This window comes from Podarcis muralis, chromosome 15 (genome assembly GCF_964188315.1).
Source record: "Podarcis muralis chromosome 15, rPodMur119.hap1.1, whole genome shotgun sequence".
NCBI classification, from domain to species: domain Eukaryota; kingdom Metazoa; phylum Chordata; class Lepidosauria; order Squamata; family Lacertidae; genus Podarcis; species Podarcis muralis.
Window position 1 is genome coordinate 41,309,401 of NC_135669.1, and position 21,901 is coordinate 41,331,301.

At 43.7% G+C, this 21,901-nt stretch overlaps 1 protein-coding gene across 4 annotated transcripts in view; it reads left to right on the plus strand.

Annotated features, from left to right (window-relative positions):
- The first annotated feature begins 5,141 nt into the window (after positions 1 to 5,141).
- TRIM37 (tripartite motif containing 37) overlaps positions 5,142 to 21,901 on the plus strand; it is a 37,910-nt gene continuing 21,150 nt past the window's right edge. For 3 of the 4 annotated variants that reach the window (XR_003703842.2, XM_028707738.2, XM_028707739.2), the window contains exons 1-12: positions 5,144 to 5,389; positions 5,491 to 5,590; positions 7,443 to 7,544; positions 9,251 to 9,291; positions 10,699 to 10,815; positions 12,493 to 12,580; positions 14,530 to 14,652; positions 15,383 to 15,506; positions 16,435 to 16,502; positions 17,731 to 17,855; positions 18,882 to 18,932; positions 19,817 to 19,898. Coding sequence is in view for 2 of the 4 variants with exons in the window: in XM_028707738.2 (XP_028563571.2) it covers positions 5,570 to 5,590; positions 7,443 to 7,544; positions 9,251 to 9,291; positions 10,699 to 10,815; positions 12,493 to 12,580; positions 14,530 to 14,652; positions 15,383 to 15,506; positions 16,435 to 16,502; positions 17,731 to 17,855; positions 18,882 to 18,932; positions 19,817 to 19,898 (942 nt within the window). In the remaining 2 variants the exon portion in view is untranslated. Of the gene's footprint in view, positions 5,390 to 5,490; positions 5,591 to 7,442; positions 7,545 to 9,250; positions 9,292 to 10,698; positions 10,816 to 12,492; positions 12,581 to 14,529; positions 14,653 to 15,382; positions 15,507 to 16,434; positions 16,503 to 17,730; positions 17,856 to 18,881; positions 18,933 to 19,816; positions 19,899 to 21,901 lie in introns of all 4 variants that reach the window. The other variant, XR_013390864.1, reaches the window with a different exon arrangement.

Here is a 21,901-nt window from a genome sequence, read left to right on the forward strand (position 1 = left end):
GCTTCCTTTTTAAATCTTGTGGTTTATTCACCTTTTTTTCCTAGTGTGTCTTTCACCTTCAGTTAACTCCAGAACTATTGTGCCTTTGGCTAATCTGATTTGTGGATAGAATAAGCCAAATCTTAATAGCTGTGTGAATCTTCAGTTAGTAAACCTGGAGTGACAGCTCAAGAGATAACTCCTCTCTCTCTCTCTCTCTCTCTCTCTCTCTCTCTCTCTCTCTGTGTGTGTGTGTGTGTGTGTGTGTCTAAAATTCTTGAGTAGCAGTTATTGTGGGAGCAGATAATATTATACTTGTGTCTCAGATGTGACTCCAAGAAAGCGCGCGCGCACACACACACACACACACAGTTAGGTTACCTCTTTTTCCTCCTGGGCATTGACTCTAGCCCAGATATCCCCAACCTGCGGCCCTCCAGATGTTTTGGCCTACAACTCCCATGATCAGGATCAGTGTCAGGGATGATGGGAATTGTAGTCCAAAACTTCTGGAGGGCCGAAGGTTGGGGATGCCTGCTCTAGCCAGTCAAAGTAAGTACTTTTCAATCCTGTCAATTTCAGTGTAAAAGCTTAAATCTTGCTTGTCGAAATAAGCTTAACTTTGAATGGTTGTGCCCTAGAGGGTAAACCTGTAGGCATGTTTATCATGTAAGAAAAAAATTAAATGGCTTGTTCCATATTCTGAAAGTTTGAATGATTTGTCAGGCCTACAGTTTGGGGAAAGTCTGGCTTAAATATGCCTTTGAACGACTTCCTCTGTAGAGCAACAAGTGGCAAAGCAATTCAATTCATAAAATTTGTTAAGCCTAGCAGTGGCAGCACAGGTGGGGCATGAAGGGCAAGCGAGTAGGCTGGCATTAAGAAATGGCACCAGATTTTCCCAAGTGGACCCAGTGATCAACCAGTTGTGTCTCAGCCAGAAATGGTGAGCGACCTTTGGAAAGTTCCTTTCACTTACAAGAGCCAAGAGGCAGCTCACTTTCTTGCTGTGAACTTAGTCAAACTCGTGTTGCTGGGAGCCTCTTGTAGCTCTGGACAACCAAGCTTCAAACATCCCAAGACAAAAGCATTGTTCACATGGATATGGCCTTGCCTTGATAAGGCTCAAGGATGCAATAAGACAAAATGTCACCCAGGTGCCTACGAACCAAAGTTCCACTTGGATTTGAATTTCTTGGAAGGTACCATATCATCCTAAGATTACTTATTGGAATACTGTCTGTCAAGGTTCATGTTTTATAAAGGGAGGCTGAGAGCTCTTACGGGAATAGTCTTATTTAGTAATATGATTGAGTTATGCTGACTGGTTACTAATCCAGTTGTTTCTTCTGGGATTCATTTTTGTTCATGGCGACATTTAATTGGCACAATTTGGGGTTCAACTGTGTACAGTCTAACCCTATATATCTGAAATATGTGTTGCTGTACTCAGTAAGATTTAGTTGATATAGTAAAGAGTTTAGGGTTGCAGCCTGAGCTGAATAATTGACGGGGGGGGGGGAGAATACCCCTCTCTATATTTTTTAAGGGGTTCCTGATGAAGTAGCAGGCTGCTATATTTTTGAGTTATTTTTCTGTTTGCTATTTTTTTCAACACCTCTTAAGATATCATAACCAAATCTTGCACGATGTTTCCAGACACCAAGGAGGAGGTTTTTGTCTCTAGTTGGATGTGACTGCACACAATTTTGGTTCAAAATGGACCGAACCTTTCAAAACCGCCCTGACTTTTGGGTTTCTTAGAATTCTAGACCAACGCTGGGAACAAGGTTGCTAGTTCTTAATGAATGGATGCAGGTGGCCAACATTATCTTAAAAAGAAATACCCCCACCCCTCTTTAAGATATCTTGTGTAACATCTGTGTGCATCACCTTAATTAGAATCATTTGTTTTTTCATGACATAAGCTAATGCAGGTTGAACAGATCAAACTGATTTCTTCCTGTGTGATGGCCTTCTAGTGCAATTGATTCACAGAAGGCTACAAACATTTTTCGGGAGATGCTGGATGTGAGAGATGGGGAGTTGTCCGTGGGTTTAGCTTCAAGAGTCCTGCTTGTGGGCAGCCACTGTGAACAGGATGCTTGACTAGATAGGCCTTTAGTTTGATCCAGCTGCTAGGCTCTTGTACCCTGGCATCAGTTCCAAGAGGTCAAGGATGGCGTGCATGGAGGCCTTTGTGTAACAAGCAATGGGTGGTGCTGTGGGTTAAACCACAGAGCCTAGGACTTGCCGATCAGAAGGCTGGCGGTTCGAATCCCCGTGACGGGGTGAGCTCCCGTTGCTCGGTCTCTGCTCCTGCCAACCTAGCAGTTCGATAGCACGTCAAAGTGCAAGTAGATAAATAGGTACCACTCCGGTGGGAAGGTAAACGGCGTTTCCGTGCGCTGCTCTGGTTCACCAGAAGTGGCTTAGTCCTGCTGGCCACATGACCCGGAAGTTGTACGCTGGCTCCCTCGGCCAATAAAGCGAGATGAGCGCTGCAACCCCAGAGTCGGTCACGACTGGACCAAATGGTCAGGGGTCCCTTTACCTTTACCTATGATAATAATAATGAGGTTATTGCACTACCCCGAGATACATTTGGCTGTAGCATGCCCAAGCTCACTGCAAGTTTCACTGACCAGGACAAGTCAATTACTCGCTCTTTGCCTTACCTGTTCCTCAGCTGCTCACACCTTCCCAATTCAAAATCTTAAACCAACCTCACATCATCCGTGACCACTGCCCATGCTGACTGCGGATGATGGGAGTTGGAGTTTAGCATCTGGAGTTCCCATCCCTGGTAGATCGTAACCTGTTTAAGAAGAAACCTCAATCCTATATGCTGGCTAACAGCTCTTTATACTTGTCCAGAGGAAGGCTGACAATAAACCTACAGGTAAATATGGTTAGGAGTGAACATAGAAAGCTGTTTTTATACTGAGGTGGACCATTGGTGTATACAGCTCAGTACTGTCTATTGTTTCGCAGACTTGGGTCTCCAGCTCCCATCATCTCTGACCACAGGTCCTGCTAGCTAACAACTGGAGACCCAAATTTGGGAAACCCTGGTCTACACTGACTGGTAGCAGCTCCCAGGGTTTCAGGCAGGGGACATTCCCAGCCCTACCTAGACGTGCTACCAATTGAACCTGCGACGTTCTGCATGCAAAGCGGATAATGCTGCTACTGAGCTGGGACCCCTTCCCCATAAATTACGTGCAGTTTAGTCCTATTCATTCTGGCACAGAAGTGAAGTCCCACTTAATTTAAAAGTAATATACAGCTGAGTAAGTATTAGTACTCCTAATGTGCTGGGGAAATAGGTTTTCTCTGAGGAAATAATAGGATAATAAGCAGAATCTGCTTGGTCAGCTGGCCTGTTTTCCCCTCACTGTATAAGCAGTTTCTTTGTGGCATAAACTGCAAGCCGCAGTGTGCTAACCCCTTCATTGAGTGGTGCCCAGCGAAGCGGGTGGCAGTGGAGCTGCTAAACTACATGTACAGGGTTATGTAAACTGTGTCAGCATTCGTAGACAGGAAAACCGGAGCAACGTTGATCACAAATACAGTACTGACTTGGCGATCAGAGTTTTGCTGTAATGAATGCAGGGGGGGAACAGATTAAAATGTGTGGCTGTTAGGGTTATAGCGAGTGACTTCTTTTTAAAAAAGTAGCATAAATACCAGAAACTAAGACTTGTGTATATATTATTTTTAATTGCATTTAGCTAAGGAGCTGAAGGTGGAATACATGGTTTTCCCTGCCTCATTTAATCCCTACAAGAACCCTTGGTTAGGCCAAGAGGTGGTGGTGATTGGCCCAGGATCACACACCCTGAGCTTAATGGCCAAGTGGGGATTTGACCCCTTGCCTCCTAGGTCCTAGTCCAATAATATAACCCAGGGTTTCCCAGACTTGGGTCTCCAGCTGTTTTTGGACTACAATTCCCATCATCTCTGACCACTGGTCCTGCTAGCTAGGGATGATGGGAGCTGTAGTCCAAAAACAGCTGGAGACCCAAGTTTGGGAAGCACTGGTCTAACCACTACCACAAACAGGATATACATTCTAATAGGCTTGCAGAACATAAGCTGCTCTATTAATTACTGTGGCACTAGCTGGCCAAGGAGCTGAACTCTTAGCACCAGCTTTGCTAGGATCCAATGAAACCTTCCCCAACTTGGTGTCCCCCATATTTTGGACTACAATTCCCATCATTCCTGACCTCTGGGGCTGATGGGAGTTCAAGTCCAAGATCTGGAGAGCCGCAGGTGCCTCATTCCTGGCTTAATTGCCATTTTTTTCAGTCCCCAGTGTTAAGACTGGCCTCAAGCTTTTGACCTTCAGGCATCTATAATAGTAGGTGGGCCTTTGTAGCTATTTAATTTTTATTTTTGGTTAGCCAGAGACCTTGATGATAATATTTTTATATGCTTATAAACTACTTTAAGTTTTAATATTGTACACTGCCGATATTTTATGATATGGTGGTCTATAAAATATTTTTATAAATAAATAGCTTGCATGGGTGTAGCCAGGATTTATGTTGTGGGGGGGGCAGAACCTCAGTTATTTATTTACTTGGATTTAGGGGGGTGCAGCTGCCCTCCTCTGCCCCCCTTGGCCACATCCATGCAACCCTGATAAAAATAAAGAGTTCTGGCATACTCAAAATCTTGCTCACAAGCTTTCATTTTGGTCGGTGAAAATGGAGAGGTTTTTGGAGTTATTTCCTCCCCCCCAAAAAATAAAAGTGGCAGTGTAAGGTTTAGCTATGGATGCTACGCTAACCTACCTCTGCTGAGCTTATTTGGAAACACAGGAAATCAATCACTGATCCATGATCTAGCTCAGTACTGCCTACACTGACTGGCAGCAGCTCCCCAGCGTTTCAGCCAAAATCCTCTCCCCGGTTCACCCTGGAGGGATTTATAAGGCTGCGCCTTATTTTTCCGCCATCCAAACAAACCCGCGCTCATCCCCCTCCACTGAATGCGGCAGCCTCCGGAGCCAGAGAGCCCGTACTGCGCATGTGCCGCGGGGCCCTCCCTCCCTCTCGCCCAAGGGAGAGAGAAAAGCACCGGCGAGCCCAAGCCATTTCCCTTGGAGGGCGGGGAAGAGATAGGCGCATGCGCGGCTGCCGGCTGCCTCGCTCGCTCTGCTCCGGCGCTCCGGCCTTTCTGAGGGGAGCATGGCGGCGCATGCGCAGTGAGGCAGAAGGAGCCTCGTCGGCTCTCCCCCTTCAGCCGCAAGGCGGGAGGAGGAGGAGGCGCCGTTAACGACTCCCGTGTTATTTGCCTTGTTATTCCTGTTATTTATTCTCCCACCACTTGCCCCCCGGCTTCGCCCCTCCTATTTCGCCTGAGAGGAAAATGGCTGGTCACCGGGCGGTTGCGGCGTGAGGTGCCTAAAAACCGGCCACCCCCTCCCTCCACATTGCAGTGTGTTTTATTAATACATACATTCATTCATACATATAATATAATATTTTTCTTTTCCCTCAGGTGACGGCGCCGGAGGCCTCTCTCGCTTCCTTTCCCTCCCACCCCTCCGCTCGCTTGAGGGGGAGACGCTGTTTGAGTCATGGACGAGCAAAGTGTTGAGGTAAAAAAATATAAAATAAACAGGCGGGGGATCCACCTGCTGAGGGGATGGAGGGGCCTTAAAAACCCCTCGCCCTCTCGCATCTCCCTCAGAAAGTGGGTCGGTGGGCTTAGTGGAGCCGGGACTCCTGGGTCCTCCTCCCCGCTCGGGTTGGGAGGGATGAACGCTAGGCTGGGCAGGACTCCTGGGTCCCTTCCTGGAGTGTGTGTGTGTATGTGTGTTGTTTTGCAGCCAGGACTCCTGGGTTCTTCTCTTATCACATATTAGTGAAAGGGGCAGCAATACTAGGCGGGGGTGGGGGCAGGACTCCTGGGTCCCTTCCTTGGGTCTCCTCTCCTAAGGGGTGCTTGTGTATATGTATATCTGTGAGTGTAATTTTGCAGCCAGGACTCCTGGGTTCTTCGCTATCATGGGTTTGTAGAGGGAATAGTAGTAGAGGAAGCCGCCGGAAGTGGCTGCAGAAGCCCAGCCAGATGGGCGGGCTATAAATAATAAAATTATTATTATTATTAGTTCAGAGGGCAGGGCCTGGGACAGGAGGCCTGAGTCCCTTCCTTGGTTTCCATCCCCATATCTTCTTGCTCTATGTATGTGTTAAATTGGAATCAGGATTCCTGGGATTTCCTTCCTGCTCTTGGTCACTGGAGGGTTTTTTTGCGGGGGGGGGGGGGTCAGAACTCCAGAGTCCCTTCTTTGGTCTCCTTTCCTATGCCTTCCTAAAGTGTATGTATGTGTTAGTTAGTTTGGAGCTAAGCTTCCTGGCTTCTTTATTATCAGGGGTTAGTGGAGCGGGTGGCGACAGGAGTTAAGAGGTTAATATGGGGGCTAGGACTCCTGGGTCCTTCCCTTGGTCTCCTCTTCTTCGCCTTGCCTTCCTAAAGTGTGTTGGTGGGGCTACTTTGGAATCAAGATTTCTGAGTCCCTGCCCCATTTACTCACAGGCAAGTGAATTAATTTATTTCAGATAATTCTAAGCACCCTTCCAAAGGCTACAGCTTTCACAAGGTTGCTTTGCTGGGAGTTGGTGGTTGTTACGAAGTTGGTGTGTAGGGGTGGCATAATATTAGGACGCTTGAGCCTTTCTTTTGCAACTTCCATCACATGTATGTTTCTTGAGGGTGTTGCTGCTCTTCTTTGGGGGGGTCCCTTTTGGTTGGACCCCAAAGCAACTTCCTAACTGGGCAGGACCACCATTCTTTTTTCTTCTCCTCTGAGTGGGTGGGGGAATGTCCTGGAAGTCCTTACATCAAAGTTGCCCCCCCGACCAAGTTCTACATGGCGATTCCTAGCCTTCTCTGTTGATATATCATATTGTTGGCTTATTTTTGTTGTTGGAACACCACTTCTTCGTTGCATTTGTTTGTTTTATAAGCCAATCTGAATTTCCCTGAAAAGCAGCATGCAAATACGTTTAATAAAATGAAGTTAATAAATACTTCTCTTGGGGTGCTGCATTGGTTACCTTTTGACTAGGTGCTGTGCTCCTTGTGGATGTAGGAGGCCTCTTTCTTGGGTTCACCTTTCATTTGAATGAGTAATAAGCTAGCTGTTCATCTTTTGCCCTTTGATTATTGTATAGTGGCACAGAACTACAAAACCAAGATGGCCTAATTGCTCTGGAAGAGCTTTTTATGGTTGTTGTTTTTTTAAAACTGTTTTGGCTTGGTCTTATTTAAAATGATATTTTAGAAGATGTCAAAATTTTAGACTATGTCTAAATGTGTGTATTAAGAGTTCCACAGTTCCTTGAGTCTGTAAGAACTGAGTGGGTGTACGTGGCTAACATACATGATTGATACATAGACAATTTGTCTTGTCCATGACTGAAGTACTTTATTTTTTTCCTTTGCAGAGCATTGCTGAAGTGTTCCGATGTTTCATTTGTATGGAAAAGTTGCGTGATGCGCGCCTATGTCCACACTGCTCCAAGCTGTGTTGCTTCAGTTGCATTCGGGTGAGCTGTGAACTTTGGGTCAAACTAGAAATTATGTGGGAGACTTGTGATTGGCTTATTTAAAAAATACTTCAAAGCAGCATGGAGGGTCTGGGTTTGGTGGTGGCTCTGGGTGAGAGGAGTTGTTTTCTCTCTGCGCCATTTCCATGTTTTAAAAACCTGCTCTCCCCAACTGCTAGTAGTGGCAGTGGGGTAAAAGACTGGCAGCTATCTTTTTTTACCTACTATAACTAATAACTGATTCAGGGAGGGGAAAAGACTTTGAAACTCCATGCAGAGAAAATGTTAGGTCGTCAGTCCACAGTGGTGATCTACCCATTTTGGACCATAGTGGTAATCTACTTCAACACCCCCACCCCAGCAACTTCTTTTACATCTCCCATGTTGTTTGACCCTTTCCCCTTTCAGCTTTTGTACGTGAACGTGTGAAATGCTGCTGCAATTGAAAGAAAAAAACTTTGCTAATTTATACATTTTTGTTGGAGATTTTTTCCTCCTTACCACAAACACTGCATTTTCTTACGTCACTGCTGTAGCAACTGAAGGGTAGGTAGAATTGCTCTAAACCACTTGATGAATCTGAAAAGTACATATATAACACATACTTTCAAAGACACCAGCAAGTTACTAGCTCTCAGACTTTTCAGATAAGTCAACTAAAATTGCTAGCATTACGTTTTTACTATGTTACCAGACCACCAAAGAGGTGATGAGGGGTAACTAACAGTTGTGAGGCGTTTCTGGCCAGTTATTTGGAGGTAATTTTTGTTAGGCATGGAACGTCTTTGCACTGCAGAAGGTAGTGGAGCATATTTTCAGGAATGTTACACTCAGGTAATATGCAGCACTGGCCAGGCTATACCTAACACTCCATGGAGCTGTGTGTTGTGGGAAAAGGACATACAATTGTTAATAGAGAAATCCCCAGTGATCTTTTGGGGAACCCTAGAGTTTCCTAAACATGAAGTTTGAAAATTTCCGGAAGGGTAGTCTTGTTAGTGTGTGTATTATGTATTCTGGCATTTATAGTTTGATGCCTATTATGTATGCTTTCTAAATGCCCCAGTGGCTTGGACCCTTACATAAGTTAACTTAAGAATATTGACGGAGGGAAAGTTTATAATCCCTTCCTTCCCCCTGCAACCTCCTGCACTGCTGAAAAGCCTCTCTGGAGAGTTTGGGGCTCTTCTGAACAAGTGCGACCCCTGGAGAGGCTTTTCAGAGGCCAGTGAAGGTTGCCAGCTGGGTGTTGCTGGTGGATAACTTTCCTTCCATAAACTTCCTCAAGTTAACCATTCCCAGACTCAGTAAGTTATCTCTCAGATTTCCTCAGCTCGTGTCTTTATGTGTGTGAAAAAGTGTTCTAGGAGTGTTCCAAAATCCAATTTTGTGTGAGTGGAATTCTGCTTGTGCAGCAGGTTTTGCCATTGTTTCCTCCCTCCTGCACACCTCCAAACCTGTTTCAGAGTGTCCCCCAATCCTCTGGAGCAAATTTTTACGGTGCACAGAGGGCTGTAGGAAGGTGAAGACCCCTTGTATGCATAAAGTCTATTCAGTTCCTGCACAGAGGGCATTGGATACAGCCCCTGAATGATAACTTACTTCTGACAAGTAAGTCCAAATCTGGAGAGATCTGTGACATCTTATCTTCTAACACTTCTGAAATTCTCCAGTCTCTTATGATATGTCTATCATTGTTTTGACAGCGCTGGCTGACAGAACAAAGAGCTCAGTGCCCTCATTGTCGGTAAGCTTACTTCTAAAGCTCTATTTTGTTTTAGTTGGGGGCACTTATTTTTGCTGCACTGTTTACTTAAGGTGAAGATGAATGGCAGGTAGCCTGTAGGCCTGATTTGACCTATGAAGCAATGTTATTTGACCCATAGTGGCATTACCAAATCAGGGTATGGTAAAAACTTGTCCTACAATTGTGGAAAAGAAAAGAGTTTTCAAAAATTGTGTGAGAGATTCTACCACCTTGCTGTTGCATCTCTCTTTCGGTTCTGTGGCCAAGCACCTTTTTAGCATGCCTATGTAGAGCATCCTTCATTGTCTAGATGCACCTGGCCATTCTGGCGGGGACTGATGGCAGTTGTAGCCTACAACATCTGGAGGTAACCAAGTTGAGGATGGCTGGTGTAGAGCCTGACTGCTCATGAAGAATTTTTTTGTTTATAGGTTCCAGGATTTTCAAGGAGGATTAAATTATTTGCAAGGCTTCCCGAAGGAGCATTAAAACATTTTGCAGTTCCTCATGAATTTATTTCATATGAAATTGTGTGAGGTCAGAAGGCAAATTCCAGTTTCCTCCCTCAGTCAGGGCCTCACTAATGGTCCCTCCCCTTCAAACTCTCAGCTGTGTTCAGTCAACCCATTCAATGTCTCACAGGCTGGGGAAAATGATGAAAATTCGTATCTATTTTAGTGATTTACCTTTAACTGTGGGACACAGGTGGCACTGTGGGTTAAACCTCAGAGCCTAGGACTTGCTGATCAGAAGGTCGGCGGTTCAGATTCCTGCGACAGGGTGAGCTCCTGTTGCTCAGTCCCTGCTCCTGCTAACCTAGCAGTTCAAAAGCACGTCAAAGTGCAAGTAGATAAATAGGTACTGCTCCGGCGGGAAGGTAAACGGCGTTTCCGTGCGCTGCTCTGGTTCGCCAGAAGCGGCTTAGTCATGCTGGCCACATGACCCGGAAGCTGTACGCCGGCTCCCTCAGCCAATAAAGCGAGATGAGCGCCGCAACCCCAGAGTCGGTCACGACTGGACCTAATGGTCAGGGGTCCCTTTACCTTTTTACCTTTAACTGCATACATTCCAGCCTCCTAATAATAATAATGTTTGCTTGAATATTCATGGAGGATAAGGCTATCAGTGGCTATTAGCTATGATGGTTGTGTTCTTCCTTCAGTGTTGGAGGCAGTATACCTCTGAATGCGATTGGGGAGAGGGCTGTTGCACTCAGGCTGGCCTTGGGGGCTTCCCATAGGCATCTGTTTGGCCTCTAAGTACAGAATGCGGCACTCGATGGGGTTTTGGTTTGATTCAGCAGCCAGGCTTTCCCTGTTTTCTTACTTTCCTAGAGAGTAGGAATTGGTTCCTAATTGCTAAACTAAATTCCTTGCAATCTTACTTGGGAAAACTAATTACTTGCAGGGCCCCACTCCAGCTGCGAGAACTTGTCAACTGTCGTTGGGCTGAGGAGGTCACCCAGCAGCTTGACACGCTTCAGCTGTGCAATTTGAACAAGCATGAAGAAAATGAAAAGGACAAGTAAGTGGGATTAGACAGCGAGTTTCGATGTGCCTTGCCTAAAGACTGGTTTAATTCTGCTCAGAATTGGGAAATAAAGTATTCTGTCTATGTAAAATTTGTTGCCATCGTGTCAAGGGCTGGATTGACAATTGTGTTAAGTAAGATGCCGGAGAGTTTAGATCTCTTCTTACAGTGCAACTATTTAACAGCAGTCTAAATTAAGGGTCCACAGCTTTGGCTGGCCTGGGCAGCCAAATTTGTGGTCATCAGAACCCTGCTTTCTCCCCTCATTTTTTAGGTTTATTTTTTTTTAAGCACCTTGCTCTTCTTTCCAAGTGTAACCAGGTCCAAGGTCTACACTGACTCTGATGTAACCAACCTTTTCATTTCATTGAGAAATTGTATCTTGGGATTCTTGAATGGCATGAAGAACATAGGAAAACTCTCAAGGTGTTCAGGTTGCCTTTCTCAGAATGTATCTTTCCCCCCAAAGAATTTTAGTACCGCATTTTTCGCCCAATAGGGCGCACTGGCCCATAGGGCGCACCTCGTTTTTTTGGGGGGAAATTAAAAAAAAATATTTCCCCCCTCCAGCCGCGGGGCTGGGGCGGGGGAAGCCCGAACTTCCCCCGACCCCAGCCCCCAGAACAGGCTGCTATCCGCAAACCTTGCGAGCCTGTGGCAACTCCTGCCGGGCTCGCAAGGCTTGCAGACATCTGCGTGAAGCACAGGGCGCCCTCCAGAGCGTGCCCCGTGCTTCGGGCCGCATGCTGCCGCCCGCAAGCCTTTCTAGCCCGGCGGCAACTCCCACCGGGCTCGCAAGGCATGCGGACATTTGCGTGAAGCAGGGGGCGCCCTCCGGAGCGCGCTTCGGGCTGCAGGCTGCTGCCCACAAGTCTTGCGAGCCCGGCGGGCACTCCCGCCGGGCTCGCAAGGCTTGTGGATAGCTTCCTGAAGCCTGGAGAGCGAGAGGGGTCGGTGCACACCGACGCCTCTCGCTCTCCAGGCTTCAGCGAAAGCCTGCATTCGCCCCATAGGATGCACACACATTTCCCCTTCATTTTTGGAGGGGAAAAAGTGTGTCCTATAGGGCAAAAAAGACGGTAATTTCTTTGCTCCATTCTATTAACAAATATTTTACTATAGGAATGGGGGAGTGCCGGTAGGACAAGCACAAAAGAAACAAGTTCCAATTTAGAGGACAGAGGATGAGTGAAAAATATAAAGAAAGAGGCTATGGGGATAATGTTAAGAAGTCTGTTTTGCCTCTATATTTCGCCCTATATGGGCATGATGTGGGTGGGTGCAGGGAGCACAAGTAATTCCTGATAGACACTGGCCACACTGTGTATAATTTAATAATATTATTGGGATAAGTTATCAAAAGCGGTGTGCAGAAGAGATGAGCGATTACCAGCATTTGGTTGTGAACATGCCCAAATTCAGTGAAGAATTCCTCACACACTAACCGTAAAGTAATTCCATTTCTAATTTAGTGAATCAGAAATGTGACTAAACTAGTCTGATTCCAGAGCCTGATAATGGCAAGTGAAAATGAACTCATTAGTGAAAGTGAAAATGAACTCATTCTCATTAGTGACACTAAATTTTAAGAATGATTGAGAAACAGTCTTGCAAAAGACATGTTTGTGTGTGTTTTGCAAACTCTTTTCTTTACTTCCTCCCTCTCCATAGGTGTGAGAATCATCACGAAAAGCTCAGTGTGTTTTGTTGGACATGTAAGAAATGCATTTGCCACCAGTGTGCTCTTTGGGGTGGAATGGTAAGTGGCAGAGTAGTTTTCTCTGTGTACAGCTGGAGCAAGGAGCTTCCTACTCAGTGCTTGCTTTTTAATACAGGAGTGCAGCCAAGAGCTCAGAAAGGATGGTATAAATTATTTAAATTAATCTTGTATATATGATTATGATCCTGAATGGTTTTTCTTTTTTCTTTTTCATAGCTTGTTTCTATCATTACAGAAGAACATTGCTTGTGCCTTCTTAAAAAGAACAAAGCCATCCTTCACCAAATATAAAACTACTTCATTGAAACATTTAACTCATTCGTTTTAGGATATAAGTAATCTTAAGTTACTCAGATCCCTTATCTCTCAAGCATTTAAGTTATGCAGGTTATTGATCCATCACAAAAATCCTGAATATTGAGATTTTTTAGCAGAGAACTTTGTTTGAGGGTTTTTAAAAAAATTAAAAAGATGTGTTTTGAAAAAGAAGTCTGCCTTAACTATGAAAATCTGATTAGGACAGCCAGCTGCTATATAAGATGAAGTACCGTGGAGGCATAACTCTTTGTATCACAGATTTTTGACATTCCAAGATGCAGAACATGGTTACTCAAAACACATTGGGAAATCATTTTTATACTTCTGTTGTATTCAATCGCACCTTTTCCTATATGCGCCCACCCAGGACCTAAGTTCTTCCATGGAGGTCCTCTGGAGTAGCCCCTCTGGCTGAGATTCAAAGGGTGCTGATGAGAGGAAGGGCCTGTTCAGCAGAGGCTCCCTCTTGGAGTGGTCTGCCTAGGGTAGCTTGCTTGGTGCTGATTTTACCATCTTTTGGGTGGCAGGTAAAGATGTTCCTTTTATCCTGAAACTTTTAAATATATTTTTTTCATTTTCAGCTGTTAACATCATTTATTGACTGTAATAGTGTTAGTTAAGGCTGTGATGGAGGGGGTTGTGCCGTTATTTTTGCAGATTGATGTATTTATGCTGCTGGGTGGGGGGAATTTGGATAGTGCTGGTTTTTAGCTAGGGTTTTATTGATTATATTTCCTATATTGGATGTGTATAACATTTAAATAAATCACCTAGAGGCTTTTTTTTTGTTTAAGGCAACTCATAAATAGATTTGCTGTTTTTGTTTACCTTTCTGGTTCATTCCAGCATCAGTGTCAAGATGCCTCTCTCTACATGCAGATCTCACACTTTTAAGGTTCCAACAGTGCTGTTTGCTTTAGAATTTCATGTTTATTCATTTGGCTCATGGTAGGTGTTGGCACTTGAAAATGGACCTTGTTTAAATTACATTTTATAGGATTAGAAAAATGAAGGGCCCTTAAGACAGAGCAGTGCAGTGTTAGTCTTCTCAGTGGGCTGCACCATAAAGGAATGCTTCCGTCTGTTTTGCTGCAGATCCCTGTAGGCTTATAGACTTAATGTGAGGATTCCATTAATGTGATAGTTTTCTCTCAGCTTCGGTAGAACTACCAAATAGTAGCCTAACTACCTCCCACTGCTCAATGAAACCTCTGATTTGAACTGCTTTGTTGGAACAACATTCTTTAAATGTCTAGGTTTTTTGTTTTTTTTTTTTTAAATCTACCTTTAATGGAGGAAGCTCGGCTTTGTCAAAGTAAGTCCTTTAAGTCCCCTAAACCTTGAATTAGTCTTCCCGTAAGAGGTGCGTCTGGGGGCTAATTTAGCCTTTTCCTGAAATGGTATATACATGTTCAGAGTGTCAAGCCAGTTTCAAATTAATTAGCTGAAGAGATGCACAGTGAATACAGAACCTCATTTCAGGCAGTCACTTTGGACTCAGAATAGATTCCTTCAGGAAGTGTGTGACTGGAACAGAAGCCAGATCCAAGGCTTGTTAACACATTAAAGGCAAGATAATATTCTATGGGACAGTCTCTTAAGAAAGGAGGTGGGGAAGTAACCTGTCCTGTCCTGGTGCAATGAAGCTGAAGCCTCTGTCTTTTTAACAGCATGGAGGACATACGTTCAAACCGTTAGCTGAAATTTATGAACAGCATGTCACAAAAGTAAATGAAGAGGTGGCAAAGCTTCGCCGAAGACTGATGGAGTTGATCAGTTTGGTGCAAGAAGTGGTAAGGGCAATCCTCATACCCATTTTGGATTAACATATCATTACAATGATGTTCTTAGGATTTTATTCATTTATTAAATTTATATTGTGCACCTTCTACAAAGGAAATATACACTGGAAAAATATCATGCCTATAATGGGCAATTTTGCTTCATGCATCCTTTGTGCTGGGTTGCAATCTGTAGACTTAGAAACTTGACACATTGGGTAATGTATTCTGCTTCATATTCTGCTCTTCAGTTCATTCATTAAAGCATTCTGGCCCTTTGCTGCTCATTAGCTGAAAAGCCTCCCAGAATGACTTACTATTGGTAAATAAGAAAAGATAGTCCTTGCCCTCAAATTTTGCCATCTAAAAGACACAACACAACAAGGAAAGAAGAGTTGGGGCGGGTGGGGAGCAAGCTCAGGCACCAGTTCTCTTGAAGTCACCAGAGGGCGCTCTTTAGAACACAAAACAAAATGCGCTTGCACTATAAAAAAGAAGTATGCATGCTACTTACTTTTGGGGATTGTTATGATGGATGTGTCTAGACAATAGCTTTGTATAATAGATCATGTTTTCATTATAGCTAGTTTATGCTGTGTTCAACTGATCATGATGGTGCTGGTTGAATCAACATCTTAAAAGTAAATCAGTCAAAAAAGCTTTTACAGCTGCAAGGTGACTTACTTTTAACTGGTTTGTGAATTTTCCAGCTGGTAGTAAACTAATGTCTTGTGTCTTCCAGGAAAGGAACGTAGAAGCAGTACGCAGTGCGAAAGACGAGCGTGTTCGGGAAATCAGGAATGCAGTAGAGATGATGATTGCTAGGCTAGACACTCAGCTGAAGAACAAGCTTATAACACTAATGGGTAGGCTTGCCTTTTGTTTTGTTAGATTTTGGGGCAGGCATCTTGATTTTGGCAAAACTGTTGCCCACATGAGATAAGAGTGATCCATAGAACTATAGCTTGCTCTGTTCCAAAAGTTGGTAACAATTAGACAGAGAAAGCAAATATATTGATGCCCAAAATAAGTTATATTAGACTAATTAAACGGTACAGTGATATGACTGGTGGGTGCCCTTTTTCAGGCATGTCAGGTTTGACATAGTTGGTATTTTGCCACCAAGTGAAGACATACCTGTTTACTCAGACTTTTTAGGTCTTGTAAGGAGTGACTTTTACCTTCATGGATGTGCTTAGCTTTGCTGGTTGTCTTAGGAATTTGTTTTATTGATGGCTGTTAAGACTTATTTATTTTATATTTTACTCTGTCCTGGTGTTGGCTGATGAAGAGCCAGATGTACATATTTGTAATATAAAAATAAATACGTGTTTCAGGCAGGAGGTGTAGCCCACAAGCTATGCTGTAAGCCCATGATTTAACTTTGCATTAAACCTCAAATTCATGCTCTTAACTAAAAAGGGGACACGTTAAGAAAAATACAGTGAAGTGGAATCATATTATTGCATATGAAGCATCTTAATTGTATTCTTTGTTACCTATGATTTGTTACCTGGTCTGTTACCTGTTTTATAGTGTTACTGATTAAGGTTAATTCATTTTAGTTTTACTGTATTGAGCCTTCTGTACACCCCTTGGAGACAGCTGTAATTAAGCATTAGAGTGGTTAAATAAATAAATGCATGTATGTAATGTATGTTTTAGGAACTGGCCCTCCAAATTTAGTTTTATCCCTTAAATGCTGTTTGGATTAGCATTAAAGCACCAGGACAGTTTACTTAAAAGCCTATCATTACTTGACTATGGCTTTCTTGTCTGGCTTAAATTAAATAGGTCAGAAGACATCCCTCACCCAAGAAACTGAACTCCTGGAATCCCTGTTACAAGAAGTAGAGCACCAGGTGATGGAAGCAGCTGGTTTGAATCCCTTTGAGAAAGTTTGATTTATTTTTATCCGGCAGCTCTCACTAGCAAATAGTATGGGTTTCTTATTTGGAATTGAATTTATATGTGTCATATGTAAATTCTGCGAACAGTACTCCAGTTTTGGATAAATATATATTCTGTATTATTAGTGGGGTGTATGGGTTGTTAGGGGAGGGGTAGTATCTGCGGTGGGGGACACACTGTGGTCCTTCTGGGGTAGTATGTCCACCTTTGGTTCCCACTGCACTCAGTTCTCACCTGTGGATCCTAGAAGCTATCAGCATGTGTCAGCAGCCCCCTGCCCCGCGCTTTGACTGGCTGGCTAAACCAGCTGAGGGTAGCTGATAGTTCTCAAACCCTCTGTGAGTTAGGGATTTCCTCTACATGCGAAGGCAAGCTCTGGTGAATTGAATGGACAAGGCCAAGATTGGGTCCAATGATCAAGAAGGTGGTTTCTGCACGTGCTGTAGAGGGAAGTAAGGGGCAGTTGGGGCTTGTCAACCTGGGAAGGTAGCCCAGCTAGGAGAAGAAAAACTCTGATCCTAAGCCTCTGTTGCCTTGTGGGATATCTTGAAGAAACAAAAGGCTCAGGAATAAACCCTGCACAAATCCGGAGTGGAACCTGACGGTAGGATAGTGCCTCGTTTCAGCAACTCCTTCAACCAAGCTGGTGTGAAATGTATTGCTCTGCTTTCATTTTGACCACATCAGTGGGTAGCCCAAGACCTCCATGAACACTGCCCAGGCTTGCACCCTGGGGAGTTCACTTCGGTGCTGCTACCACAGCAGTTTCACTTCATCCCTGGAGGCACACTCCATTGTCTCTTGAGACAGACAGATGCCAACAATGATTAGCATTTAGAGAATTGCTCTTAGGAACACATTTTGTGTGTGTGTTTGTAATAACAGATGGCTACATACATCCATTCTGTTTTAAAGCTTGGATGCAGCAGAAGTATTAGTCTTCCTCATTTGGCAAATTTGAATTATTTTACTTGATTTGGTTGGCTTTCTTAAAAGTTTGAAGTTTATTATTTAGATATTGCTATGCTAGATATCCTTAGTCCTCTGTCTGGGCATTGCTGCTGCAGCTTAAGCTTAGCACAGACACTTTTAATATATTAAACCAATTAAAAATGCTACGTCACTTGGTGGATTTATTGACATAGGCGTGCATTTGTTCTCCATTTCCTCTTTTTGCAGCTACGGTCATGCAGTAAAAGTGAACTGATATCAAAAAGCTCAGAGATATTGATGATGTTTCAGCAGGTGCATCGGAAACCCATGGCCTCTTTTGTCACTACACCTGTCCCTCCAGACTTCACAAGGTACTCCAGACTCCACTAGTTTTAAGTTTGCAGATTTGATGTGGTAAAAGGCATTTGATCCTTATTCATGCAAGCTTCCCAAGGTGTACATCTACACACAGGATGTCATATTCTACAGTCAATAGGCATTGGTGAAATCCTCATTATTGTTACCCCTGACAATTGCAGGGAAAGGGATTGTTGTAGGGTTCTGATCTGCATACATAGATTCTATGCAGACATTAAGTCCTAGGTGAAGATTGTCCAGTGGGGAAGAGGGATCTGGCTCCCCACAACTCTTTGGGGATTTCTTTCTTGCATTTGTATCTCACTTTTTTCTCCAAGGAGGTCAAGGTGGTGTGTACACGGTTCTCCCCCCACCCTCATTTAATCCCCACAACAACTCTGTGAGGAAATTTAGGCTGAGAGCCACCCTAGGGTCACCCAGTGAGCTTTATGGCTGAGTGGGGATTTGATCTCTGGTCTACCAGGCCCTAGTCTGGCACTCTAGCCATGATACCATGTGTTAATCATGCTTTTAGTTTGGCCCAGTGACAGATTTCTGCGAGTGAGGCAGCCTCACGTTTTGTGTAAAGCGGATGATAAAAATGTTCAGTAATGTATGGCGCTGGGATGCCAGATTGAAGGCCAGACCTATAGCCTGTTTCTCCTATGGAACTTTTAGCCACCTGAGAGTTCAGGAGCGAGCTGCAGGCTCCACTTCCCTCAGTGTTGGTAAGAACGGACACCTGAAGCGGGACCAACAAGGCTTATTTGACTTTGGTGTGTCTCAGACCGCCAGAGTATAGCCCAGATTTGTTCAAATGACTGCATAAAGCTAAGGGTACAATCACTATTGCAACAAGACTGATTGCCTAACAAGTTGTTACCATCCTTTTTAGTAATGTTGTGAGTGAACTTTGGAAACTTCCTGCAGTTTTTTAGGGGCATTTGGAGAGTCATTTGTATGCCATTCATGTTCTTGGTAAGTAAATCTTTTTCTTACCTTGCACTTTCAAGTCTTACCTGTTATTTTCCTTCCTGTAGTGAGTTGGTTCCTGCATATGATTCGACTACTTTTGTCTTGGAGAACTTCAGGTAGGAGCATGACTTACCAAGAAGTGGGATTCTAGCTAGCTTGGGTGTGACCCTGGAGTTTAATCAGAGGGTGGGCTAAGCCTGTTGCCACTGGCAGGGTTTCAATTCCAGATTGGTTTATGTAACCAGCTCACTTTCCCAGCTGGAACAAAAGAACTGAACATGATGCTTAATTTGTTCTCTGTGGTAACTGGGGACCCAAAATCTGTTTTTCAGAAGCAAGTGTCAAACTCTGAAGTCAGCGTTTCCCATATCTTATGTTTGCAGGGACTGTATTTATCACCTTCCTCGCTAGAGGGTGCTTCTGAGCACATACAGAGTGCATTTCACCAGGATCAAATAGCCACAATCCACTTAGAATGAGTGGGGTCAGGCTTTTGTCCCGCTATATGGATACCAACATGATCTCCCCCAGAAGTTGTCGGAGTCCCATTCCCATCAGTCCCAGCCACCGTGGCCGGTGATTGTGTTTGATATGAGTTACAGTGCAACATCAACTGGAGGGCACACATTGGCTACTCCGTCCTCCTGTCTTCTTCAAGATAGGAGGGTGTGTACAAATATAAGGAAGCATAAAATTTGCTTTTGAGGTGTGAAAGAGAGAACTATAAGGGAGTTTATAATAAAAGCCTTGGAAAAGAATAAAGAGGAGTGAGGCATAGAACAGAACACGGAAATATTTTTGCATAATGGAATGGCTGCTAAAGAAAATTCTAATGGTGTGTATTGAGAGAGTGGATCCTAGTGAATAATTATTTTATATTTCCTTAGGTTTGAAAATGCACATTAAGGAATGCTTACTCTAGAGATGACGACCCTCCCGTTTGTGTTGAAAGATTTACTTTAACCTTTGCACTGAATATTTATTTCTCTCATCTCAACAGCACTTTACGCCAGCGGGCAGATCCAGTTTACAGTCCACCTCTTCAAGTTTCTGGGCTTTGCTGGAGGCTCAAGGTTTATCCAGTGAGTGTGGCTGATACTGTTAACAAACAGCTACTGAAATCTCAGTCATAACCTCACTCCTGGTGCATTGCGATCCATAACTTGCCCTGCAGTGTTCTATTCTTATGAGTAGTCCTGAGGTACAACTTCCAGAAACCAAAAATGTCAGTCTCTGGGTTAATTACCTGGAACTAATATTTAAAAGAATGTGGGGGAAACATAATAGGGGGGAGTCTTGAAAAAAGAACCCTCATGATTTGATACACCAGGGATACACCAGAAGAAAAGAGTTCACTAAAACACCCCTTAGTAGGACCATTTCCTGAAAAGCAGCTTGGATATTGCAAGCAGTTTCTGTTCAGTACAGTACTACAGATGGATCATAAGCCCCTTATTTTTTTAGGCCAATCACCTCTGGGATACTTTTTAATGTTGTTACTTTTTTATCTAGCAGCAGCATTTACCCAGTTTCATGTTTGCCCTATTCACTACATGGGTGAATACATATTTAAAACAGGGTGAATTTGTAAAGCAAGCATGTAATGGCCACAGGAATAAGGCAAAAATAAATAAATAAAAGTGGTCTTGCATTGACAGGCAATGTAAATAATTACTTATTTATTGCATGGCACCTCACATGTTAACTGGTTATTCTGAAAGCGTACAATTTTGCTAAGATTTGAATCTGACACAACCCTTAAAATTGCTTCTGTAGAAAAGCCAAAAATCTGTGCTCAGGATGTATTATGCAGGTTAGGAACTTTGCCAATAGCTTTTATGCAGCTTCGGTTTTCAAATAATATGGTAAAATGGAAGAAAGGAAAAACCTTGCAGTTGTGGCTGCCTGGTGGGTAGAACAAAGTGACAAAGAACAGAAAAACCGTAAGAGGGAGGCCATGCACACAATTTTAGTTTTCTAGATTTTGGACCTTTATATGCTGCTGATATTTTCCAAGCAGTGAGGCCTAGAGGAAATATTCTGCTTTTAAAAATGCAAGATGTTTTTCACATTATAATATTGCATTACCACAACACTGAAGAAATCTTTCCAGTTTCTGGGTATAAACGTTTTGTTGAACCACATTCTGATTGTATGGGGCCTAACTGAGGAGGGGCAACATGTTTGGCTGTTGAGGGCACTTATTCACAGTGGCAAATAAGTTAGTACTCCAAGGCTGGAAGAAAAATATCTGCCACTGGTTGTGCAACAGACTGAAGGCTTATGTCTTTTGGCAGCAAATGAAAGGGCAGCCTTCTGGCAGAGGCAACAGGAAGGAAAATATCTAGTCATTTGGGTTCCTTACGCCAATCTATTTGCATGAAGCAGCACTGTGTGACTTTATACTATCTTTTATTTATTTGACATTTTTCTGTCTTCCTCCAAAAAGAGAGCACAGGACAGCTAATGACATAAAGCAATAGATCAATCATAAAAACATGGAAAACATCAAATGGCTGCTTATCAATAAATGCTTAACAGATAATATCTCCCCAACACCAATCATACCTCAAAAGCCTGATGAGTTGTCCAGTTGTGTGTGAACATAGCTGATTGCACCTGTGAGGGTGTTTCATAGTGCTGGCCTGGAGGATGCCCTGTCTTGTATAAATATCTTCCTCACCACCAGTACTGAAGGAAGAACAAGCTGGACCTCTTCCAATAATGGCAAAGACTGCGTTGGAAAGTGCTGGGGAACACACATTTTCTTTTTCTCTCCTGGATCATGCTGACTCCACCTTGTCATGGGAGCCAGGTTGAACATATAACCAACTCTATGCTTGGGCAGCCCCATGCTTGTTATGGTGGCCAAAAAGTCCTGATCTAACATGACAAGGCAGCCCTGGCATGTCCCCCAAGAATAATATGCTGGGATTCTTCAAATCTATTCCAGAAACACCTCCTTAAGCCCAGTCAGGCTGTGTGGGAAGTGGTATACAAACAGCATCTTGTAAGACAGGGTAGCATGCTAACAGGGTTTACTCATCCCCTCTTCTTTTTCTCCCACACCTTTTCCTTGGTTGTC